This window comes from Carassius auratus, chromosome 30 (genome assembly GCF_003368295.1).
Source record: "Carassius auratus strain Wakin chromosome 30, ASM336829v1, whole genome shotgun sequence".
NCBI classification, from domain to species: Eukaryota; Metazoa; Chordata; class Actinopteri; order Cypriniformes; family Cyprinidae; genus Carassius; species Carassius auratus.
This window is the reverse complement of record NC_039272.1, coordinates 3,562,776-3,590,017: the sequence shown is the minus strand read 5'-3', so window position 1 is coordinate 3,590,017 and position 27,242 is coordinate 3,562,776. Positions and strand designations below refer to the sequence as shown.

The 27,242-nt window shown below is 36.9% G+C and overlaps 1 protein-coding gene across 2 annotated transcripts; it reads right to left on the bottom strand.

Moving 5' to 3' along the window:
• Positions 1 to 4,777: 4,777 nt before the first annotated feature.
• Positions 4,778 to 26,811, bottom strand: LOC113048910 (transient receptor potential cation channel subfamily V member 4-like). 2 transcript variants are annotated; one of them, XM_026210876.1, is made up of 17 exons: positions 26,570 to 26,811; positions 23,533 to 23,631; positions 21,568 to 21,995; positions 19,618 to 19,793; positions 17,064 to 17,216; positions 14,919 to 15,059; positions 11,692 to 11,990; positions 11,419 to 11,598; positions 11,029 to 11,187; positions 10,151 to 10,243; positions 9,915 to 9,988; positions 9,283 to 9,448; positions 8,510 to 8,576; positions 8,114 to 8,418; positions 6,805 to 6,932; positions 6,612 to 6,724; positions 4,778 to 6,020 (listed from the first exon to the last, which is right to left on the bottom strand). In XM_026210876.1, the coding sequence occupies exons 2-17, from the start codon at positions 23,539 to 23,541 to the stop codon at positions 5,908 to 5,910; spliced, it is 2,604 nt and encodes an 867-aa protein (XP_026066661.1). In that variant the 5' UTR covers positions 23,542 to 23,631; positions 26,570 to 26,811; the 3' UTR covers positions 4,778 to 5,907. The 2 variants fall into 2 exon arrangements, with proteins under 2 accessions (XP_026066661.1, XP_026066662.1); XM_026210877.1 differs by having other exon boundaries at positions 21,568 to 21,992.
• Between the last annotated feature and the right edge of the window lie 431 nt (positions 26,812 to 27,242).

Below are 27,242 nucleotides of genomic sequence, written 5' to 3'. Positions count from 1 at the left end.
GACTAGCTAGCTACAGTTTCAAAGTAGCTTCCCTGGTGGGTGTACAAATAAATGTTTTTTTTCAGTCTGTGTGTCAAAAGTCTATTAAAAAAGAGAGGGAGCGAAAAAGCTTTTGGGGGATGCAGGAGGGTACGTGTGTGTGGTTTGGAGAGAGAAATGCAAATAACCATGAACGTGGCAAAATAACAGCGTGGGAATTCAACTGTGCAGAAATTTCTCACAAATCAAACTTCAAGCACCCAAAATTGTGCCATCAGCACTCCACCCATAAACCGAGCAGCGTCTGACTTCATCGAGGCTCGCGAGCGAAGCTGCAGCTGCACATGAGTGTGTTTGATTAACTCTGCAGTGATTTCTGACTTAATCAGTCAGAAGAACCAATTCAGTGAGCAGGAAGCCTTTTATCAGCCAGCCTCACTCACCTGCATCTTCCTGCTTTTTAGTCAGCAGCAAATTAGCAAACCGACGGCTGTCAGAAATGAATAACTGAACTACATTTCCAAGAGGAAGGCTAAACTGGTACACTAAATACATTTGTGTTTGCTTGCTTTTGACTAGATTTACTACTTGAAATAAATACTTCTTAGACTCATGTGGTGTATTAGTAGGCCTATTTAAAAGCATCATGAGTCGTCACGTTTTTCTTTGAATAATTTGTTCATTGTACTATGAAAATTCATTTTTAGAAAACAAAGATCTTCCTTGGTGTACAAAAAAGATAACACTAAATTTAGAAAATTGCAGATTGCATAAATAGTTTCTGAATTCGGCTCAATTCTTTGTATGAAATGACATACTGTCAGAGTATGTAATGCATTTGATAAAGCATTAACCATTAATAAAGCACATTCTGTAAGCATCAGATCTGTGTGATAGGAGTACAATCTGCTCATATTAACACACCCATATGTTATATTTGACTTGGTATTGTTTTCTGCCGTTTACAAATATTATGATGTCTCTTCCATGACTTCATGAGGGTCATCCAGATATTTCTTGTTTAGTTTTTACCCCATTGACAAATGACTTTAATATGATTGGCACAAGGCTGTTAACAATAGCTGAAAATAACCTGTTTAATTCTGGTCAAAAATGGTAGATGAATGGTTAAACTTAAATGAAATTAAAAAAGAAAAGAAATAAAGAATACGAAAGCATCAGTGATTTCAGTGAGATTATGTAAGAACACAAAAATCTGTTCCCAAACAAGAAAACTCCCAGTTCTCCTTTCCTCTGTCGTCTCATATTTCAAATCTCATTCATTCAGCAATGTCTCATGTTGGCGATGAATCTCACCGCTGTGTCTGAAAGCTGTGCCTTCCTCCTCCTTCAAAGAAAGGACAAATTTACTTGGGAGAAGAGGAATGTCTGAACCAATAAAGAACAGAGAGGGGTTAAACAGTGTCAATACCATAACCTCATTTATCTGCTGTCTTCAGGTCAGCAGGGCCGGCTCCAGCCGATGTTAGCCATTAGTGCAACCATATGCCCATATGTTGGAGCCGTCATGGATCTGATAATACACCCATGGGCAGTTAGATTTGACTTTTAAATTGGACTGATACTGCATGGTTCATTTTGATGGAAAAAGATCCCAGTGTGCAGGGTTTTATAATGCAACCCACACATTCATTGCAAAATATTCTCTTCTTAATCAGTATGCTACCAAATGCTACACTGGTTTGGAGCTGTAAAATATGATAAAATGCATTGAATTTTCAGCTAGGGCCAGCTGCATATAGTCGCCTTGTTAAGATGGTCTTAAGAACTAGTTTGACTAACCAGCAAGTTACCAAGTGGTGAGTTTTACTTTTCAGAGTTAAATTAGACCAATTTATGTTTTTATGGAGCTAACTTTAAAAAGTTATGACCAGTCTTGCAGAAAAAAAGACTAACTTTTAAGACCAGTGTAAGCAGTTTATGCAACCAGCTACAGATCATGTCATTCTCCATTGTTATATACTCTGCAGATTTAAATTCTTCTTATTAGAGTATTCTGAATTTTTTTGTTTACCAGAATAGATACTGGACAAAAAAATACTATGCTTATGGCAAAACCTTAAGGCTCCTATAATCGCACGGTTTAGTCCAAGGAAATTATTGAAAATAATTTGAAGGGAAAATAATATTTTTAAATACGATTAATATATATTTTTTCCACCTACTATATATCATTGGGGCCTGCGAGTACAGCATTGGATGAGAAATATGAGAAAATTATATTCCAATGCTTTTGTGTTCACTTGTAAAAGTTTTGCATTCTTTCATAAAAGTATTACATTCCCCAGAGAAACTTTTCATTTGCAAAACCACTGAAATACATATTTTCTTCTTATAATTTCCATCACAAAAGTTTCTCTGTGTTCTAATGATCTAAGAACATTGTTAACATCGCTGTTACATTACTGTTATCTTTATCAAACGTCATCTTTGAATGTTATTTGAACTTTTTTGTTTGTTTGTTAAAAAACATTTTCCCTTGGTTATGCACATGTTAAGGGAATGTTTCATTTTATCATTTTGCAAACATTATTGGAAGTAACATTAAGATCCAACTAAAAGCTTACAGAAAAGAGCATTTCTGTAACATTGTTTCCAGAACATAATTGAAGAACAGATCACTTTGAATGAACATTATGTTACCAAAATGTTCACAGTCTTATTTTCTTGCGTTTCATATCAGCTCACTAAAGTCAGCACAACATGATGGTTAAAACAAGATTAAAGTTACAATTTAATATGCAGGAAAACTGATTATATATGCATTGTATGTATTCTAAAATTTGCTGAGAATTTGTCTTGAATATAAGTGTATTTTCTTTCTTTCACTGTTAGATTTTGCCCTTTTTTCACTTGAAAAAAAAAGGTATTTGCATAAACTTCAATAAACTGATGGATTTTTATATTTTTTTACTGGCAACAACTTTTCTTTTTTTTTTTGTGCTGTGTTCATTATCCCACACAGATAAAAAAAAGAAAAGAAAAGCCATTTTCTGTGGGTTCAGCGCACAAACTCTGGCAAATAAGCCATCTGCTCGGGCCTGGAGGGCAGAGTTAAATCAACGTTAGTCCAGCGCTGGCAAACAACACCGAGCTATCGCCTCACGATTCTGAGGCCAAACACTCGTCTTTCTTCTTCGTATCATCCATCTCTTTTCTTATTCATTTCCTTCCTGCATCTTTCTATCACACTTTCTCCTTCCTGCAGCTCTCACCTGTGGTCTGTGTTATGAGTGTGCGGTCGGTGCTGAGCCGCTTAGGTTCTGCTGCGGTTACAGAGGTGCTGACGGTGACACTTGCCGGCCCAGACCGTGCCCTACTTACAGAGAGTGAGAGAAAGACGGGAGAGAAGGAGGCTGGGTAGGCTAAAGTGTCAGCAGTGTGAGGTGCTCAGTGCTTAGATAAACTCCTGTGGGATTAATGGCCTAGTTAAAGTTGGAGCTAAAGAGGATTAGCCTCCTTGGAGAGGTGGCAATAGATCCAGCATGTCCTTCAGCGGTGGAGGCAGAGGAGGATGGAGGGGGAGCTCCTAGATTGCTACAGAGCATGCAAAAAAAATCTTGCAGGTTGACACAAGGTCAAAATGTCGCCTGTCACCAAGGTGGTGGAAATTGACAGCGAAGACGAGGGCGGTGTAGCAGGTGTTCTTGCAAATCGTGACTCCAGCAGTGATTTGATTTTCAGTAGACGGTGCACTGGAGCATCTTTAGCAGGTGTCATGGAGCCGTGGCTGTTCATGCATGCTCTCGGTTCGAGTGAATATTTGTGCATGGTGGTTGTATATTCTGTGTTGTTTGTATTGTGACTTCACTGGGCTGGTCTGAAGGTGTCAATTTTATTCTGTTTCCACTAACAGTGTAAAAAAATACTATCGTGCTTTAATTTTTTTTGACAGCATGGTCGCATACATACCGGTATTTCTGTACTGCTTTATTCAGACATGACCAGTCATAATACAAATAAAAATAAAATATAAAAATACAATATTGATTATCTGTGTGTACACACTGGTAAATCTAGTTAGCTGCACTTGATGTGTTGGGACAGCAATAGTAAACACGGCACTTTATGGCCATCTAGTGGTCAATAGAAAAACAACAGTGAGCAAGAGCTTGAGCTGAAGACTTTTGCAGACGCTCGACATAGAAGGGGAAATTAGTTTTTAATACACCAGTATGCACTGAAATGTTGTTTTTACAAAAAAAACAAAAAAAAAAACAAAAAAAAAAAGTTTTTGAATGCTCTCATTCTATAGAAGATTATCTCAGTAATTATTAAAAATGCGTTCATTATCTAACGTTGGTGAACGAGTCGTTCTTTGAGTCTTTGAATCGGTTCAGTGAACTCGGTTCGAACGGTTCTTTGACTCACTAAAAGCAGGATTATTAATAAAGCATCAACTGGAAAGGTTTATGACTTTTTTATATATGGGCAGTTTTATAAACACATGCGTTAAAAAAAAGTTAAAATTGCTATTTATTAGTGCACAAACTTTTTCAGACGAGTTACGAATGAATTTTAGTACTATAAATGCAAATTATATTTAAGGCTAGATTTTAAATCACTTTTTTATTAGCTGAAACGAGACATATGAAATTACAAACATAGTTATTAAAACAAAGCAATATATTTTATGAGTTTTATTGGATTGTTTTATAGCTATTACGCCACGATGTGAAAGAATTGCTGAGACGATTTTTTTTTTTTTTTTTTTTTTTTTGCTGAGACCGATTTCAGTGCTTTCTTTTACATGCTGAAAGCAATCACATCAGTGATTAAGAAACAAAGGACTACAATAAGTAGCATACAAATTAAAATACTTAAGAATGGGGATCCAGAATCACTTTATTGTTGATGGAACAAATCTATCTGATTGTCTGAACAGTCATCCAGTTCAGAAGATAAAATAAGGCTTATTGAGAGCAGCATCAAACATCTAACAACCTGGCAGGATAATATCTGCTACAAAGAATATATTACTATCTATTTCTGTTCATTCCTTTGATACCTAAACTATACGTAGTGTCTAATAAAATACAAAGGATACTTGAAATGACTAGTGTGATATAAACAGTCCTCTAAATCACACTACCTGGACTAAAAGACAACAACAACAAAAAAAACAGCATATACGGTAAACAATGCCTTTTGTACTCGGTTACAAAAAATATATATTAAAAATGCATAAAACAGTTGCCCTACAATATGTGCCATTGTGTCTCTCGGCATGGGTTTAGAAAGCTCTAAACTGAACGGGTCGCTTTAAATCATTACCACTATCACACCAATTAAGTTCAGTATTACACTATTGCTAGCATACTGAGGTGAAAATAGCAAACTGCTGCTGTCTGGCGTTGTGCACACTCCTGGTGTGGGTGCCACATCTGTTTTTTACATGACCTTTATTACAAAACAAAGCCAAAAGCCAAATCAGAGCACCATTTTTTTTGTCTTTCCATTATGGGTTGGCAATAAAACAAGAGTAACAATATGATTTTTCATTAAAAAACAAAAATGGACTGTACTTATTTAACACTGAGGTAATCTAACATGATTATTGATTAAAATATAAAATTTTCCACATAATCCACAAAAATGTCAGCAGCAATCAATAGAGAAGACAGATGCTGAAACTCAAGTCCTCGTGGAGTGTTGTTTTTTTTTTTGTATTAAAATTGTTTATAAAAGCTATTGCACACTCCATGAAAAAACACTACAATATTACACATCAAATATGTTCCTGAGTGTCTCATGGGTATAAATATACATGTAAAACACAATCAAGATACATTTAAAGGTCATAACATATGAAGCTGTTCTCCCAATACTCTACAACTATTGTCAGCTTTTATAAAATGCATAACTGTCTGTGCAGTTATAAAAGTTTCAAGGGCTTGACGTTCAGCTTTAGCTCTCAGACTTGAATCTGTTTCTGCTTGTGAGAGGCTCCATCTCTACCATATGGTCTCTGGAGCCCCTGTTCTGCTCAACTGCTCTCGGGACGACAGTGGACCAGCGATCTGTTGAAAATTAGATTTGTTAGTTCATTTTTCAAACAAACATTTCTGTGTATTATGGATGTGCATCTCTATAACTGGGGCTGATGCTATAAGCATTTCAATGCATATCCAATGCATCTACTAGTAGTGCATCTACTAATAATTATATTTAAATAAATGCAAATAGGTTAGAAATTATGCATTGCGATTCAAATGCCAACTTTTACCCAGTGGAGATTTTTTTTTTTTTAATCGATGCATTGCATCGTTAAGTTTTATGCCAATGCAAATCCCTAATGTGTATGTATTTTGATCTATTACTGCGCAAAAAAAAAAGTTTCCAAGACTATTGGAGAACGTTTCACAAGAAAATACTATTTTAGTCTTTGTGTTTATATTTTGTGTTTAATCTAATGCATGACCTGCCATTTCTTAAAAATGAATTGTGAACTTTACTAGCAATTTCTGAGTGAGATTTGTTATTGCACCAAGTTTTTTCACTGTAATATTGAAAAATTTATATCTGACAGTCAAAAAGCATTTTTTAATTCTAAAAAAATAATTGTTTAGGGGTTTATCTATGTGAAAAATCCTGTCTGCTCATTTACTGACCTCTTCGAAGGCCTCGTCCGCCCTGTGTCTGCTCATAAAGGTCCTTCTGGCCTGGATCCTCCTTTATGATCCCCAGATTTTGATTCCAGTGGGACCACTTGACCTCGTCCACTCTATAGCACAGAGAATGAAAGCCCAAAACTGGGTTAGGCTGTAATTGAATAAATGAGTAGGTGATATCTTTGTGTTCTACCTGAAGCACCAGCGTTTGTCTGGCGTTCCATCCAAGCCCTTGCCCACAGTAACCATCTCTCCAACACGGAAATACCTCCGCAGACACACGGGGAAGGACCGCTCAATGTCCAGGATAGTAGTTGCCCACTGATGCAAACAAAAGGAAAATAACATGTTAGAGAGGAACCAGTGAACACGGAGGTAAAAGCTTTAGACGGTGATTTAGAAGTGACTGCTGTCAGATGTGCACCAAAAGAAACCACTAAAACAAAAACACACAAAAAAAAGTTCACCTAAGAACTGTTATCATTCACTTTCTCACACTCATGTCATTCCAGCCCAGTTTTTTTCTTTTTTTTTCTCTCTTCCTCAAGAAAACACAAAAGGAGATTCTTCCTTAACTAACATGCATGAAAACAGGTGTTGGGAAAATTACTTTGCAAATGTTTTAATAGCTTTGATACCGTTTTTGAAATCAAATCTTTGCATAGCTATGACAAGAAACACTGGAAACCAACTATGCTTCGGGAAAAAAGCATGTACATAAATCCAAACAGGGTATAAAACTTGAATAAGCAAATCTTATTCTGTGCCCTAAACTCCTGAAATGTTTGTGTCTAGAGCAGTATATGCAATTTGGGAAAGAAATCAATCAAATCTGTTTATGTGTGAAAATATTCAGATGTAACCCCCTCTGTAAGTGTTAACATTTTCACAAGTAACTGTAATTAAATTTCACGTTTAGTTACACTTTATTTTAAGGCGTCCTTGTTACAGTGTAATTATACATTTAAGTACTGAGTAATATGGATGAACTACATGTACTTACTAAAAGGTTAGGGCTAGGACTAGGGTTACTTGCATGTAATTATGCATAATTCATTGTTATTATATTTTAGCAAGTACATGTAACAAGGACACCTTAAAATATATATATATATTTTTTCTCAGTAACTGTAACAGATTACAGCTATACTTATTTTTGTTAAGAATTTATGTAATTCTGTTACATGTAACTAGTTACTCCCCAACACTGACGATAATTCATACTGCCAAAAAAGGACACAAAATACGAAGTCATATGGAGCTTTTATGATACTTCTATGTCTGTATGAATTGCCATTTACTGTTGCTACATGGAAAATAAAATCTCTGACATTCTGCATTACATCTCGTGCTTCACAGAAGCAATTAAAATATATGGGGTTGAAATGACATGAAGAGTAAATGATGAGAAGAAATTCCATGTTTTGGTCAATTTTCCTTAACCTTTAGACTATCTATGTATATGACAGACTGCCACATTTGACCTTTCGTATACCCCTCACCTGCAGCTTCCAGATCTGCTTGCTCTCTTTGGACACCTGTCCCACTGTCTCCCCCATCAAAGCAATTAACATGTTGAGTAACAGGACGAAGGTGAGAATAATGTAGGTGACTAGGAGGATGAGGAAGACGACGGGATACTGCGCGCCTTTTAACATGCTGTCCAGCTCTCCAATGCCTATGGTCAGCTTAAACAAGTCCAACAGGAAATCGCTGAATGTGTTTGTATCTCTGCATTCTGGGTATTGGGGGCAGGTACCATTACACATATTCTTTTCAGGGCAGATTTTCAGCAGTGACACTAAACCTGGGGCAGAATACAAAATGAAATAGAGACATTTCATTCCGGAAAATGTTTCCATAAAATACCAATAACTGAACGATTGTTACTAGAATACCTGATGCATAGCCGATCATGAAGAGCACGTAGACCAGGAGGAACCGGAACAAATCTTTGATGAGGATCTGAACAGAATATAAAAGATTTAAGACACAATGGGTAAAAGGAATGGTGTTAGGATTGTAGTCATTACTGGAAAGAAGACATGCTGTTTAACAATCAAGGAAACAGGATTTACATCTTGAATAAAATTGTTGGGCGATAATATAGCATTAACTATATGCAAACCAGAAAAAGAAAACAATGCATGCTCTCATCTTCAGTGGACCTTACTAAACATAAAAGTACACTAAAGTATATAGTGTGTGTTTATGTATGTATATGTTCTTTCCAAATTTCTATTCTTCAAGGAATCCTAAAAAAACGTATGTATGTTTGCATTAAAATATAAAGCTCAACAGTAATAACAAGAAATGCTACTCTCGGCATATGAAAAGGATTTCTGAAGGATCATGTGACACTGAAAATTCTGTTTGCATCTCAGGAATAAATTACATTTAAAAAGATATTAAAATAGACAACATTTTTGTAATAGAAAATACAATATTACTGCAATTTTACAGGTAGATTTGATCAAGCCTTGGTGAGCATAAAAGACTTCTTTCAAATACATGGCATATGTAATATTTTATTTTATAAGCTTGGGGAAAAGGGCTAAACAAAATATGATTTGTTTCACTGAGACAAGACAGTAAAATCAGTAAAATCTTTCATAAAGACAGGTGAATAGAACGGTTCAATGAAATGTGCTGCATCCTGGTCTTTTCATACCTTCTGAATCATGATGCTGTACGTTCCAGTGAGTTTAAGGCCTCTGGTAAAATAGAGGGTGTTCATCCAACCTAACACTAGAGCAAACACCATCACAGAGACGTAGGCCTCAATCCCCGACAGATACAGAGCTGCACTCACCAGAACCAACACGGAGTAGATGAAGCTGTGGAAACACAAGGGACTGACTGGTCAACAGGTAATGTGTTTGTCATCAACATACTTCACCTATTCAGGTTACCATTTGCTTAAGGTTACTGGCAACTAATTGTCAGCTCAAAATTGAGAACCTAACAAGCTGTGGCCTCTGGCTATTTTCGTATTTTGTGTTTATGAAGGTTACAGAACGTCTTTCGAGTTTCAATGCGTAAGATTTGCTTTTCAAATGCAAAATGCCTCACTGGTTTAGCAATGCCATATATTAATTATAATTAACATAAACATATCGGTGAAGCACAGTCATCTTTGCTTAGATCAGGGCTGTTTTTATGCAAGGAGATTAACTATTAAAACATGCCAAGAAAGGGTTCTGGAATCAATTAGACGGCTCAATTAAAAAGAGGGAGAAAACCGCCTTAGGGAAAGACATGGAGAGTAAAGGAAGACACAAAGAATGGAACCGAGTGTCTTACTAGAGAAGCTGAAAAGATCCATCAATAAATAAAGAATTCACCCCCGGGCACTTCTTCAGGAAAAGGTCCTTAATCTAAATCAGGGGAAAAACCAAAAAATGCTGCTAAAGGCTTTTAGTGACAGATGAGGAGTAAGAAAGAGTGATTTTGCGTACCAAAACATACAATCTTTCAGCAAGCTGAGATGGAAGTGTGATCTTACACTTTCTAAATTATTCAAAATGACTAAAGCTTACATTTATTACGAAGAAGAAGACTCCAGAAGCCACGGTTATGATCTCGCCAGCCAAACGCAACTTGTCTTGTGTAGAGTTGTAGGGGTAAGGGGGCTGTGGAGGTATGAGATTTAGGAATCAACTACAGACCTGTTTATTAGCAGAAAGCATCTCTTATACCACATCAAATATCTTTCACGCAGGAGGAACTCTGTGTTTTAAAACAAAAAACATGAGCACCCATGTGTACAAGATCATTCTGTAAGACTTTCTAAAGTGTCTCATGCTCACCAAGGTTGCATTTATTGCATCACAAATATAATAAGACAGTTAAATTGTGAAATAATAATATTACATAAAAAATACATATTTTAATGTTTTTTAAATGCAATTTATTAATCAGATGAGTTTTCAGCATCATTTCTGCAGTCTTCAGTGTCACATGATCTTTCAGAAATCATTCTAATATGCTGATTTGCCGCTCAAGAAACATTGATGAAAAGAAATATTAAAATCAATTGTGTTGCTTAAAATAGAAATCTTTTGAAACATAATTTAGTATAAAACAAATCTTACTGACCCAAAACTTTTGACCAGAACTGCGTCAGAAACAATAAAAGGAGAGCATGAACTATTCATAGAAAAATAAATATGAGATCATAGAGCATATTTAAGCCTGATTTGAGCTAAAGAAGTTGAATTTAATTCTAATACCATCGTTTTTGTTATCTGATTGGTGAACTGACATAATGCCAAACGGCAAATCTTCACCAACCGTTCTCGAGAGTTCAGTCTCTTCCCGTTCAAGCAGATGGAAGATGCACTAGACTGAATGAGGCAAGGCCAAGATAGCAGCTGAGCAAACTGACTTGCCTTAAAGGGATTTAGATTGTACTCACTGTACCCGTGGATGGGCGATAGTAGGCCACTAGAGTGAAGATGATCATGGTGGCAAGGTAGGAAAACACACTGATGTAGAAGGTCACAGCGGCAAACTTTTGCCACTTGGCCCTCAGCAGCTCATTTATGGGTTCCACCGCCAGCATCTCATGGCGATTCTGAGGGCACAAATGACAAAACACATTAAAAATCACTGAAACTGACACCATGATATAGAGAGTTTGTTTGCTGTATTTTTTATACCATTTCCAAAAAATGCTTTTCTATACATTCACAACAACTTATTCATTCAATCATTGACCTTGCGCTGTCCAGGTCTGCAAGGCTTCTTATCTCATTATGGACACAGTCTATCTCCATCACTTTCCTTTATCGCTCCACAAGCTCACCTCGATCCTGCTGTTGTAGACGAGTATCTCCAGAACAGAGACTTCCTCTCCGCAGGTTTCCAGTGAAGACAGATCATACAGGCTGGAGTATACCGGTCCATAAGCCCAGTCCTTAAATTTCCTGGAGAGATGTCGAGCCTCCTCATCTTTTATCTCTCTGCGGATGATGTGCTGGAACACCTGTGGAGTAAAAAAAAATTTAGTTTGCTTCGCCATTTCCTATCACACTTTCCCAATGCTTGTTTCTAATGTGGACATAAGGCAATCTAATACCCCGATTTTTCCCAGCTTGGCGGCCATCATGAGAGGGGACATGCCATCATCGTTGAGTAGGTTCTCCAAGTTGCATTCTGGGTAGAGTTTGGCACATTTAATGAGCAGCAAGTCGTACATCTTAGTGACGAAACGCGTGTTGTCCCGAGTATTGTCTGCGATACGGACCAGGGCGTGCAGGACTGTGTTTCCCCTCGAGTCCTGCCTCCGCAGATCTGCCGCCTTGTGGCTGTTCTCGGTCAGGTAATGCACCATGTCTGGTTGGTTTGTACAAGCTGCGAGTGAGAGAGGAAGCTCACCTGTGCAGGGAGAAAGAGACTTCAGTTATCAATGTCTGAATTGTAAAAAATCATTCCAACATTAGGTTGCACTTTATTTTAAAGGTGTCCTTATTACAATGTAACTATACATTTAAGTACTGAGTAATATTAATTAAATACATGTACTTACTATATGTTTAGGGTTTGGCTTACGGTTACTTGCATGTAGTTATGCATAATTTATTGTTATTATAACAGTAAGTAAATGTAACGTGTAACAAAGACACCTTAGTGTTACCCAACTTATTTTTTTATTTTTACATACACTATCATTTACAAGTTTGGGGTTTAAAGAATTTACTTAAATTCAGCAAGGGTGCAATAAATAGATCAAAAGTGTCAGTAAATCGATTTAGAATGTTCTAAATCAAATAATCCTAAAAAAAAAAATAATAATAATAATTATGCATCGTGGTTCCACAGAAATATTGAACATTGATACTAATAAGAAATGTTTCTGAAGGATCATGGGACACAGAGGACTGGAGTAATGGCTTTTAAAAATATCAGCATTGCCAGCAAAGGAAGAAATTAAAATATATTAAAGAAAACAGGTCACAATATTACTGGGTTTACTGTATTTCTGATTTTTTTTTTAAATGCAGGCTTGGTGAACATGTGACTTCTTAATAAATAAAAAAAATCTAGACCATCACTATGGTTTATGTTGGTTTAGAGCTGGTTCTGCTGTTGACTGACCATCGTAGCCCTATAACTCTTGTTAAAAAGTCTGATGAGGACCAGCATCCAAAACACAAAAACTGCGACCACCTGCCATCTTCTGTAGGATTCCTGCCCAGCCATTAGGCTCCTCCCTTTTATCTATCATTTTCCTTTATTGAACACCACGATGAAGAATACAATTAGCCACTAAAAGTCAATCAGTCCTTTGCAGGGCTCTCCTGACAAATGCGCTTTGATCTAAATGTCACTATTTGTATCCAGTACTCAATTAGTGCTCGTCTCACGAGAACCATCTCAAACAGGAGAGAGAGAGCTGTTGCCAGGGGTGACAGATTATTTTCACGTCACTTCTTATAGAAACGCTTCACTCTCGTTGATTTGCACGCGCTCAGAGAGCGTTTAGCGTGACTGCTAAATCACATTAGCTGTCAGTGCACACAGGTTCACGGGAAGCTCTGCGGCGAATGACTCCCTTCGTGCTCAGATCAGCAGGGATTAAACACTGACAGCCGTGTCTAATACAAATGAAACTAATTTACAGGTGAATAAAAGAGAGATGGAGACTCCTGGCAGGGCACCAGAAAAGATAATCCTATTCTGTCATCCTTAGATTATTTTTAAATAGTTTTGCATCTTTCAATCAGTTCCAAACGCAGACGTCTTGTTTTGGGGTTTAAAATATGCGAGATGTAAATGAGGCTCATGAATAGGGAATTCAGATTCTTCAGCTTGATTTTTAAATCAGGGCTTTGTAACGCTGACGTCCTGTGGGGATAAACTAATTTGAATATTTGACAAAAATGTAGGGGCAGGACTTACACATATTATCCAAAGATGACACTACTGAAGTAAAGCAGAGATTACATTTCGATAAAAAAATTACAAAAACAAACATACTTTTCTTTGGGATAACTTGCACTAACGAGTCATGCACAAACGCGTGTAGAAGCATGTATCAAAGGGATAGTCCACCCAAAAAATAAAGCCATGCCATTGTTTACTCACCTAAACCCATTGACCTCAATGTCAACACAACAGAAGTCAACAGGGAAACAAAAGTTTAGTTTAATATCTGTTTTTGTTCCACAGTAGAAAGAAATGCATATAGGTTTGCAACAACATGAGGGTGAGCATTTTTAAGGGGGACTGTCCCTTTAAGACACAGCTGTAGTAACACACTCTTGTCAACAGGGGGCAGAATGTGTGCAATTAACTTTTCAAGTATACTTCAGACCATCATCATGCCTCCAAATATAAGACATTTTACTGTATTTTCCGTTGGAAACACAAAGGCTCTATTCACTCTCTTCCATCCAACACTCGTTTCATTTGTGACATAATGTCTTGTTGGTTTTCCTCTAAGCTTCAGAAACCTTTTTACTCACAGCTAAACATTTAATGAATGTAAACTGTGTAATGCTCCTCACATTTGCCAACTAGAGAGAGGGTTTTAGGAAAAATCACCTGATGTTACTATGGTAAACACTGGGCAAAAATGTATTGGCTATTCACTGGCAAAGTAATAAAGGCTAGCTAATGCTAACTAATCAAAAGCAATGTTATTATAAATTATATAGTTACAATTGTATTACAATTTATAATCATGTTTTTGTTTCAATATTTTTCAAATGTAATTTATTTCTTTAATGGCAAAGCTGAGTTTTCAACAGCCATTCGTGTCACATGATCTTTCTAGAAATCATGATAATATGCTAATTTGATTCTCAGTAATATTTTTAATGTAATCATTATCAATGTTAAAAACGGTTGTGCTGTTTAATCTTTATGAAAACGTGATATTTTTATTTTAAATAACTTTTGATAGAGTTAAAAAAAATACATATAAAAAAACACATTTTACATTATGCATGTATTTACACTCGTCACTTTTGATCAATTTAATGCTTGCTAAATAAAAGTATATTATTAATTTCTATAAAAAAAATTAAAAAACCAGTGACTGATAAAACCGGAAATGGAGCTTCCCACACATAACTTTGGGAGTTATAGTCTCCAACATGTTTTAATTATGTTGAAAGCTTTAAAGCATTCAACATATGAAAGAAGATTTATAACTGCAACTGTAGCAGATTCATATCCTACACAATACACTGAAAATCCACTCTATTCTCAATACATTAAACATTAGGAGCAGGTTGGATTCCTCATCACTCACAATAAAGATTGTTTAAACCTTTTCAAAACTAGCATCACCAAACTCACCAAAGTAGAAGTATCCCCCCTCCTCTCTGGGCTGAAAGAAGCGGCCCCTGGCCTGAGCATGAACATCTGCCCCCTTCTCCACCAGAAGCTCCACATACTGTTTGCATCGTCGTTCTATGGCGATATGCAGTGCTGTCTGACCTACGGACACACACATTTATATTATAAATGAAGATGCCAGTGAAGAAGCAGTTAATCACATGATAACCAAAACTAAACCAAAACTGTAACATTACAGGAAAACCTAGATCTATGATACATCTTATCAGACAGGGCAGCGGGAACTGGCATGATAATATTAGACACTATCAACTTATCTTACTTGCACAAGAGGAAGGATTGCATTATGAAAATTAGGCAATCCGGCTCATGTTGTGTCTAGAGCCTGTAGCTTTGTAACGGATGTTTGTGTGAGAGCTCTATAGGACGACATAAACACGTTTTGTTAATCTCTCTCTTCAAATGACGTCTGCTTCTTAGATTTATTTTAGATTAACGAAAACACTAAGACTATCCGGGTTGCATGTTTTGCTGTTCAGCTTCTGATTTGCTTTAGCTATTAACATCCATGTTTATCAGTGATCCATGTGTCATCAGTTTGAATAGACTGCCACCCTCTGTCCATATTTACAAAACAATTAGGATTCATATCTTAATGTGTGCATGAACAATGAATGCATCAGCGGTGCACGGTAGTAACATTCGTCCTAGTGACTGTGACTAAAACTCTTGTATTACTGAACCTTTATGTTTTTTATTGTCCACAGATTTAACAGAATAATAAAGGATGCATAAACTTAAAGTCTAAGCAAGGAAGGAAGCATTATATCACATACTTGGCTGAACTAAGAAGAAAGGAATCATCTCTAATGACTAGCTTTTAGTAGTTCAGTATATTTGAATGCTTTTTGGCAGTGAAATCTGCAGACTGACAGAATTAGAGATATATACTTTACTGCCTGGAGGCCTGGAACAAACACTACTAAACAAACTGAACCAATGTGAGAGTGATTGTTTCCTGAGGAAATGAGAAGCAGTTACATACAGTCTGCCGCAAGTACATTATGTATTTGGAGAACTATAACGTCCCATTATTAATAATGCTGTTATTACAAACCTGGCATGCACAGCAAGTCAAAGAATAGGCTACAACAGAATGAAAATAAAAACAGAACATATATATATCTAAACAATTAAATTAATGATAAATATTTATAATATGCTACCATGCAAAAGTTTGGAGTCTGTGATTTTCAAACATGAAAGAAGTTTCTTATGCTCACCAAGGCCACATTTATTTGATCAAAACTACAGTGAAAAAAAATATTGTGAAATATTATTACAATTTAAAATAACTGCTCTCTATTTTAGTATATTTTAAAATGTAATTTATTTCTGTGATGGCAAAGCTACATTTTCAGCAGCCATTAAGCCAGTCTTCAGTGTAAAATGATCCTTCAGAAATAATTTTGGTCCTCAAGAAACATTTTTTAAAATTAAGCAGTTATTAACATTGATACAAATAAGCAAAACTTAATTCATTTATTTATTCATTTTTGATTAGAAAGTTCGAGGAAACTGCATTTATTTGAAATGTACAAATTAGCACTGTCTGACAATTAATCGTCATTTCTTTAAAACCACAAACTTTTAAAAAGAAGAGTATATAAATATTTTAATATCTAATTGGCATTTTAGCTACTAGGCTTCAGCACTGAATACTGTGACGTAAAATATTCATCCTTCATTTTTTCTAGCAGAAGGAAAGGTAAGTTATGAAGTGCATCGGGTGTGGCATTGGCAAATTCAAATACCCTAAACAGGCCACAGAGGAACAGCGTTAAATCCAGCAGTGCTTGTGTGGACTCTTTGTACTGAACAGGGTGTGGACGGCAGGAAAGCCAATGCTAACTCTGGGGTAACTTCTCTAACATTGAGCTCAGTCAAACGCACACATGAAACTCCACCTTCCTGCTCATATTTCGTCAACCTGCTCAGGGCGGCCCTGGAAGCTGCTCAGAGTAAATGTTAGCTCACACCACAGATTTTTTAAAAATTTTAGACAACTGAAGCTTCAAAACTGGTTCTGACGTCTGGCATTTTTTGTGTTGAATCCGGTCAGTCTTAAGTGGTTGGAGGACTCACCCCTATAATACACATCTCTGAAGGGCGTGTTGATGAACTCCCTGAGGTTTCCTGTCTGTTCGGCAATGTCCATTAACAGAGGGATAGTGTCGTTGTGACCACTGTGCAGGTTCAGAAGTGCTTTCGGCAGGCAAGTCTTCCCCGTAGAAGGTTCTAGAGAAAGTACAGGAAAGAACATCAACTAGATTTTTACTTTTTATGAAGAATATTAGAGTCTGTCCCAAGTGGGTATGATATTTTGGCTCCTAGATATGTCTCGAGTCCATCTTTCAATGCAAAGCAAGGCAAGTTTATTTATACAGCACATAGCACATATAGGCTCACCAGACTTCTATGGGGTTTTGTTTGGCTTTTTTAAAATTCCAGCAAGTGCAAATTTTGGGATTGATTACTTAGAAAATTTTACACATCACGGTTTCATAATCTGAAGTATGAAAGTACAGTATTGTTCAAAATAATAGCAGTACAATGTGACTAACCAGAATAATCAAGGTTTTTAGTATATTTTTTATTGCTACGTGGCAAACAAGTTACCAGTAGGTTCAGTAGATTGTCAGAAAACAAACAAGACCCAGCATTCATGATATGCACGCTCTTAAGGCTGTGCAATTGGGCAATTAGTTGAATTAGTTGAAAGGGGTGTGTTCAAAAAAATAGCAGTGTCTACCTTTGACTGTACAAACTCAAAACTATTTTGTACAAACATTTTTTTTTTCTGGGATTTAGCAATCCTGTGAATCACTAAACTAATATTTAGTTGTATGACCACAGTTTTTTAAAACTGCTTGACATCTGTGTGGCATGGAGTCAACCAACTTGTGGCACCTCTCAGCTGTTATTCCACTCCATGATTCTTTAACAACATTCCACAATTCATTCACATTTCTTGGTTTTGCTTCAGAAACAGCATTTTTGATATCACCCCACAAGTTCTCAACTGGATTAAGGTCTGGAGATTGGGCTGGCCACTCCATAACATTAATTTTGTTGGTTTGGAACCAAGACTTTGCCCGTTTACTAGTGTGTTTTGGGTCATTGTCTTGTTGAAACAACCATTTCAAGGGCATGTCCTCTTCAGCATAGGGCAACATGACCTCTTCAAGTATTTTAACATATGCAAACTGATCCATGATCCCTGGTATGCGATAAATAGGCCCAACACCATAGTAGGAGAAACATGCCCATATCATGATGCTTGCACCTCCATGCTTCACTGTCTTCACTGTGTACTGTGGCTTGAATTCAGAGTTTGGGGGTCATCTCACAAACTGCCTGTGGCCCTTGGACCCAAAAAGAACAATTTTACTCTCATCAGTCCACAAAATGTTCCTCCATTTCTCTTTAGGCCAGTTGATGTGTTCTTTGGCAAATTGTAACCTCTTCTGCACATGCCTTTTTTTTAACAGAGGGACTTTGCGGGGGATTCTTGAAAATAGATTAGCTTCACACAGACGTCTTCTAACTGTCACAGTACTTACAGGTAACTCCAGACTGTCTTTGATCATCCTGGAGGTGATCATTGGCTGAGCCTTTGCCATTCTGGTTATTCTTCTATCCATTTTGATGGTTGTCTTCCGTTTTCTTCCACGTCTCTCTGGTTTTGCTCTCCATTTTAAGGCATTGGAGATCATTTTAGCTGAACAGCCTATCATTTTTTGCACCTCTTTATAGGTTTTCCCCTCTCTAATCAACTTTTTAATCAAAGTACGCTGTTCTTCTGAACAATGTCTTGAACGACCCATTTTCCTCAGCTTTCAAATGCATGTTCAACAAGTGTTGGCTTCATCCTTAAATAGGGGCCACCTGATTCACACCTGTTTCTTCACAAAATTGATGACCTCAGTGATTGAATGCCATACTGCTATTTTTTTGAACACATCCCTTTCAACTAATTCAACTAATTGCCCAATTGCACAGCCTTAAGAGCGTGCATATCATGAATGCTGGGTCTCATTTGTTTTCTGAGAATCTACTGAACCTACTGGTAACTTGTTTGCCACGTAGCAATAAAAAAATATACGAAAAACCTTGATTATTCTGGTTAGTCACATTGTACTGCTATTATTTTGAACAATACTGTAATAGCAATGCTTCCTTTCCTTCATAAAGGTATCAAATGTTCCTCTAAATCCTGATTCACTCGTGGATCAAGTGAGATTTTTTTTTCTTCATTATTTATTTTTAGCCAGGGTTATCTGTTTGACCCCTCAAATAGAATCCTTCATTATATTTGTGACTGTTTGCTGTGATTTCTTACAGCTCTCTGTTAAAAGTTTGCTTGACCCTTTGAGGGTCAGGAAGCAGAAATACGAAATACACATCAGCTGATATTATAGTATTTCCTTTGCTAAATGTAAAAGGGTTGTGATAACATCGGATATTTAGGGACACACCCTATTGATTTCACACTTTTTAATAAAAAATTGGGATAGGAAAGCAAAATGTAATAAAAATAGTCTTTTTTTTCTAGTAAAACAGCCAAGAACATCGTAGTTCAATCGTTTTCTATTTACACTCTGTTTGCTCAAGAGACTAAACCATTCCCAGAATGCACCTTTGAACTCCTCATCTGTCAGCCGCTTTTCATTTGACTGAAGATACTGCAGGAGACCATCCAGAGCTTTTCTATCTGCTCGAGATACGGCTTCAAACAACAGCATGCGGTTGAAGACTTTAAGAACAGGGGGGTCCGGGGAACCCTCGTCGCATGACATCTCAATCTGAACCTTCCTGCAGGGGGAAACATACACTTTTAGAGGAACTTTAAAGATTACGACTCCATTTAAAAGTGCACCAAGTATCTTTACGTTTCACTGTCCCAAACTGACATCGACTGAATTGTAAGACACGGCTGGTTGTGATGTAAATCTCTTATTATCTTAAATCACTGGAGTCTTCATCTCATACGAGTATGATCATTTAAGCACTGTTAAACTGTTTTTGAAGAAACATTACTTTTTGCACCTTTGAACATTTGAACAAATATAAAATTGTACAGGGCATTCACGAAAACATTGAGGTGTAATGGAACCACCCAACCTGGAGAAGTCCTAGTGGACTTTGAAAAAGCTTCCACAAATAAGTCTACTGTATGCACTAAGGGAAAAACTGACTGCCTAACAGACCTCAAAATAAACATTACCACAAAAGCTTTCATGGAAACGACAACAGACTTTCATTTACCCCACTGTACATGATCAAGAGTGCAAAATCATGAGTAGACTTTCCTCAGCATGGAGCATAAAACATGTAAAGCATTCAGAGGAGAAATGACCAGTCTCACCACAATTAAAGCAATTATTTTTTATATTCTGATCTGTAAACAATGTGGGATTACAAATTTATAAAATGTTAAATCTAGGTTCCAATGTAATAGCATATGAACTGAAAACGTTTTGATATACATTTTGAGGTAAATCAGGAGTCTGAGATAATGTCCTTTTGTCTTTGTGCTCTTCCTTGCCATTTGGCTTTTTAAGCTTAAGACACAGCTGTGCCTTTTGTCTCTATGATAATGTGAAGGTATCAGCGATACTGTCAGGCACCTCTGTATTTAAATGACACTGTTATGCTGACAAGATCAAAGATGGGAAGAAGGCCAGTATCAGGCCGATCCCTGTATTCAATTTGCATGCTTTGTTTAGGCTGTCTCCACCTCTGTGTTTCCCACCCCCTTCAAATGTATAAAAACTACAATGTCTTAAGGACAAGTTAGACTTTTGATGACACGCAGAGCATTCTCAATAAAGAATCCTGCTGAAGATTACCCAAGAGTCTCCTGGTCTTCATTTCTGAGTTCCCAACAACAACTTTAAGCTACATTTAAGTATTGTATGAAAGGTGCTATACAAATAAATATTTATGACTATTAACAACCTCCAAACATTGCAATGCTATGAAACATTTCACAACGGATACAACAAGTGCTTATTTCATAATATGCAGTCTTCAAACCACAGTCTGCACTCTTTCACCCAATAAAGTGCCCCTCTCTGTTTTAAGATTCCAGAAGGTAACTGTAAACACTTGAATTATTTTTTTGGTTTTGGGGGTAGCAGTCCCGGCTCACTTGCAGTCCTAGGTAATCAAACTTTTAACTTGTATTTCTTTAAGTGTAAAAGAAAGATGGTATGTTATATTAGATATAAATATTATATTAGGACATTTAGTGTATTAGTGTAAATATAATAAATATACCATAATTATTATGTTTATTTATTTTTCAACACACTAATGTTATGGAAAACAGCAACTTTTAAAAAGTATTAATCAAATAAATGACCAGCAGAAGGTGCAACTTATCTGAGAGGGCTAGAGGTTATTTACCACCTAAAAACATTTTGGCTGTGGTTTAGCAGTTAGTGCGTGTGTTTGGGCAGTGCAAGTTTGATTCTGACATTTTCCTCGTCTCATTCCCCTCTTTCATCATTTCCTGTACCCTTTCCACTAATGGATCAATAAAAGTTGCCCAAATATAAAATGAGTGAGAGGCTATGCGTCTCACCCTCGTGGGAGTTTCTTCTTGCGTTTTTTCTGGTTGTTGATCTCCCTACATGAGCCGTAGTCAAACAGGGAGTCCATAGGTGCTTTCTTGGGCCCAGGTGCCACTGGATACTCAGACTTGGTGGACTCAAGAAGGTCCATGGGGTTAGGAACTCCCTTTTTAAAGGCCCCTGGGAACCTTATTCGCGAGTTCTGCTTGTTATCATTCTGTTGTCCAGGTCGAGCTGAATCCTGGGCTGGTTGTAATCCATCATCATTGTCCAGAAGTTCTGCCAGTGAAGACATGGGGAAGCTGGGATCCCCATCTGTTGAAGTGTCCTTACCCTCTGATGGGTCCTCAGCAGCAGTCCCAGATGGTGAGGAGACTGAGTTTGACTCTGTCGTGGCCAGACGATAACGCTTTAGTAGAGCGGAAGGGGACAAACCCTGCTGAAAAGTCAAAAATGGATTGAGTAGACATTAAATGCACAAAAAAAAAAAAACAATTACTCTGGAATGTGCTCTAGACTTCAAAGTTAATCATTTAAATGGAAAGTAATTTAAATTTCAGCTAGGCAACTATCTCAACTGTTATGGAATCCTTAATTTGATGCTTGCTTAATGGAGCTTGTACAGAGAACAATCGAAAAAAATATACAGTTACTCGAAGTGGTCAAAGTTCATTTTCCCAACTGTAGGCTATTTAATTAGTATTCTTGAAACCTGTTAATTTGCTCTTCTGGTCTGATTATATAAATTATACAGCAGGAGCAGGTACAATTGGAAATAGCATTGCTGCTACCAGGAAGTGTTCGGTGCTTGTTCCTATGAATGCTGTTTTTAACAAATGTTAAAAAGGGCCCAACTTAATGAGAATGCATACAGTTTTGCCTTGCCACTGTTTCCTTCTAGCTTGCTCTGCTGGGGTCTGAAAAAAAATTAACTTTAAAAAATGTATTTCTATGATAAAGATGCCATTAGAGTGGTTTTACAGCTGAAGGGCATCTTGCAATGTCAACACTGAGCTGACTCAAACTGAATAATGACATGCACTTGGTAGAACCGCTGAACTAAACTCGTTTCAAATATGAAATTGATTTCTCGTCATAGAGCTGCTTTACAGCTGAATCGGAATTGTCTCAAAAGTTGTTTCCATAACTGATTCTGCTATTTTCTCTCTAAAGCTGTAAAATCTAAATCCGTATTATTATATCACTATAGAAATAAAAGTGACTTGACACTCTGTCTCTGTTCTAACCTTCAACGACTCCACTTCAGCATGAACAAACTAAACGTGAACTAAACACTGAAAACTCTGCAGATGAGATGCATTCCAATAAAAAACATTCCTGGAATCTGCACTTGACTGTGAAATCAAGGGAACGAAATGAAGATGCATACCAGAAATAAGGCTCCTGAAGTCATTTTATCCTGCTGGTACTACTAAACAACCTTATGACCCTGGTTTTATTTTTTATTTTTTACTTTCTCTCTTCTAATAGCATTTAATAAGTTAAATAGGGTGTGCTTTTGTCAGGTATCTCTCCCAGGTAGCTTCTTTCTCCAGCAGAGTCGAGGATACCTGCTTGTGTCCCGACTTTCATTAGCAGTACTATATTACTGTACTTTGTTGTGGTTTGCTAGTTAACCACTACACATATCTGCTTCCTTTCAGTGTAACCTGATGGAATCATTTTAATAAAATGTTCTATTTTATTAATACATTTTGTGTATGACCACCTTTAAATTGCAGTCAAGTCCGAGTTGGACAACTTTCTTACGTTGTATGTATACATAAAAATTTGGCATTGCCAATGAGGACTCTAACCAAACATCTGCTGTAACTTTGAGCTGTTAATCATAAGCAGTTCTTACCTTCTGAAAGCCTTAAACAATTTTGCGAGACATTCTGCACTGCAATGATGGCTTGAGGACAATTTGAAATCAGGCTTGGACATAATTAAGTAGAAACACATAGGCTACTTACTTCAGTCATTTCTTTGTATGCTATGTGCACTTCCTCGATGCCAAATTACTCCTCCGGGAGCTGGAAAGTGTCAGTAGGTCTGCAGGGACACAAACAGACCTGGAGGGAAAAAAACAATACCAGTGTTTAAAGAAGACAACTGTCAAACTGGAACTCAGCAAGAAACATGTTGTAAGATCCATGTCTGCTGACCCATGTTCCCACAGCTTCTGAAACCATGGTAAGCACATTGTGAAACCCTGTCAGCCAACATGACATGCAGCTCTGAGAGCTAATTTGTGTACTGTGGGTTTGTCTATCCTAATTCATGGTTTTCTGCCCCACCCTCTTATATTCTTGAATTTCGGTTTTGCTGTGAACCTGCATTGTAAATTGAATGGGTTTGTTTTAAATGATGTGTGTGATTTGCAATCCTAATCCATTAACTGAAAAAACATATGTAAACATACGCAATGTAATTCGACACCATATGATAACTACCACTACAGACAGGTGAACAAATATTACATGTGTGAATGCAAGGCCAGCATAAAAAAAAGAATAAATCATGTAAAAAGATTCAAATTTATTAAAACACAAATATAGCTAATTTTACACTTAACGGATACTTTGGTGCCCATGCATTTAAAGTTTTGAACCAAGACACTTCGACACACACCTAAAAAAAACACCCCTCTATTCACCCCATATATCCCCTCCATACATCCCACTCCAGTCCCTTTGTCCACGTCACAATATATCATGGGATTCATTTCAGTCCTAAATTGATTCTCTCATTTGCCAGAACAGACATGACTCACACTCCCTCTGTCCTTTTCTCTTCACAGTTTGAGGGGAACTTCCTCCATTGCATCCAAGTACAGTTAAGTCTGAATTCCCGAGACACTGGATGATGACAACATAAAAAAAAAACCTATTGCTGATGTTACATTTAATTACAGTGCTGCTAAAAACACTGCATTCAAGTAAGCATTAGTATAATTTTGTTTAGAAACAGAGTTTCTTTTGTGGAATACAAAAGAAGACATTTTACAGAATGTTCACACTGCTCTTTCCCATACAACCACAGTGTACAGTGGCAAAGGATGGATACAACCACTCTAAATGACAAAAAAAGCACCATTTCATTATGTTTTTATGTCTAAAGGACAAGAATGTTTGAAATAAAAATTGATAAATAGTATGATATTTATAGGTGGACTATCTTTTGTTGTGAGACTTAATACAGTTTTTTGTTGTTGTTTTTTTTTTTTAGGTAAAAAAATCCCTGGATGCTATATTTTTTTGTATGAACACAGCAGCGTGAATATCTACTTTTGTGTTCCACATATGATAGAAAGTCCATGGTTTGCAATGACATGGGGTTTAGGGTTAGGTGATGATTAAAATCAACCCATAATTTGGCAATATGTGTCAGTGCCATCTTCCAGGTTTCGGTATTTCAGTGATAACAATCACTGGTCCTGTTCAGACATGTCTGAGACGCTCCACAACTCCTCTGAGAGAAAGTTTAAGAGTAATCCCAAACAAGGTTTACTTATTGTAGAATTAAATGCTGTTCCAAGACAAATTCTCCAATTTTAGGCTGGAATAAATAGGGTTGCAAAAAGGTGGACAATTTCTGGAAACTTACATAACCTTTCCGGAATTTTTGGAAACTTTTGAACATTTTTCCTCCCCTTTGCAACCCTAGAATACACTACAAGACTTTTGCCCAAATTTTGTCACTGATTTACACAAGATGACATTAGTTGTCTCAAGTCATAGCCAGTCTGTAATTTTTGAGCAGTTGGAGTTGGCAGATTTCAAAGGAAACTGTGTCGTGTATAATGGGCACACAATCAGATTTTTTTTTTTCAGCTTCATACTTTATTCCATTCAATCGGAGGATATCAAACATGTTTGATATTTTTAGCACTTTTTAGAACACAAATTGTTTTCATTGATCATGCATCTCCGAAGTGCATGCTTCTCTGTGAGTTTTTTTGTTTCGGTTAACTTTTACTTGTAAAATAAATCAACCAACTTTAAAATTTTTGGACCACTTGAGATGGTACGACCCACCTTGAAACATAGCATATTTCGATGTATGGACAGTCTTTGTGTGTTCAGAAAGATGAGTGATCCTCAGTTTTTTAATGTGTGAGTGTTTCTCTGTAACCACAAAATGGCCATGTATATAATGATTATATTGCAGGCATTTCAAAAGTAATGCATTGCATTCCAGCCTTAAGACTACAGTTCAGTATGAAAGTTTTCATCTGCTCCTCGTGTTTACTTAAGCAGATGATGGAAAATCTAGCACAAGCCCCCACAGTGACTGCCCCTGTCCCGGCAGGCGCTATCCAAATACTGGCTACAGCAGTACCTCTGCCTTGTCCCGACCCCAATACAGTCCATTATTTATCACCACAGAGAGTGAAAGCAGAGCAGTAGACGTTTGGATAAGCTGTGATAACATGGAAGTGCGATGGATTAAGTCATCTTATTGTGTTTTGGGAATTGGAGGGTGCGATGGTAGTGCATCAAAATGCCTATCTACATAGAATAGCATTAGATAACAGCTGGAAATGACAGACTGTATCTCCATGCTCCCAGAGGAAGATCTATGCTTTCTTTTCCATGTCACAAGGTCTCCAAAGAGCCAAACAGCTGGGATCTAACTAAAAATTAGGCTGTGGGAAACATTTCAAAAATTTCAGTCAAAGAGCATTGAGTGCTGGTTCTTTTGACAGTTCAACCACAGTTCTGGGCTCATGAAAAACGACAGACTTAAAACTTTAACTTTAAGAAGCAAAAAGACAAAAAGCTTGATTAACATCTGTGCATGTCAAACAGGTTCTGCTGATACAGACAACATGACTAGGAAATAATCAGGTATAGCGGCAAGAGGAAGTTGTTACTTTTTATATTCTAAATGGTTCTAAACTCTTTTAAACTGTTCTAAACTGTTTCATGATGATTTTAAATCTCCCAACATTCTCACAACACAGTTCTACAACTCTATCACACGTCATGGATTACAAAAGTTGCTCACCTGTAAAAACAAATGAGCTAGACGTTTCTTCTTAGACGCAGAATCAGTAGTTATTCCGTTTATGAGGTCAGATTCGTCCATTTATTCTTCAGGTAGGATCCGTGTAACTTTGGAAACGGATTCATCTTTCCCCCTCGGTGTTTAATACCGACACTGAGACAGAAGGACTGCAGAAGTAGCGTTTTGATTTCCCACCGCCTACTGAATGGAAACCTGTAGAAATGAGCGTTTACTCAGCACAGGGGTGTGGAACTCCTCCAGAGTCATAGACGTAAGAGACTAATGTTATTTTACGTCTCAAGCGCAAGCAAACAAAATCTTCACAGTCTAACTTATGAACTCCTGCCATTTTACTTGGAAAGTCTTGTAGACAAACTAAATATTCACCGTCTATTTCATAAACTACTGATATGCTAGCTGTAATATTAGCAGAAAGTAACTTTCTTTCTTTCTTTTAAAGCCTTTAGAAAATAAAAAATTGTATACCGTTATATTATAATATATAATATTGTTCATATTACATTGTATTCACTGTTTCATGCTGTGAAAAATGAGGTGTATCATCATAACAAGTATGACCGGTTTGGCTAATTTGCATGGCTTGGTCTTTTGTTGTCGAGCGTTTACATGTAAACTGTTGAGAACTGCGCCCTCTGGTGTTCTTCTGAAGAGA

Coding starts and splice junctions, on each gene's coding strand:
- LOC113048910 (XM_026210876.1), bottom strand. Junction 11,188..11,418: donor TCTACAACAGCAGGATCGAG/GTGAGCTTGTGG, acceptor TTGTGCCCTCAG/AATCGCCATGAGATGCTGGC. Junction 8,419..8,509: donor CATGATCGGCTATGCATCAG/GTATTCTAGTAA, acceptor ATTCTGCCCCAG/GTTTAGTGTCACTGCTGAAA.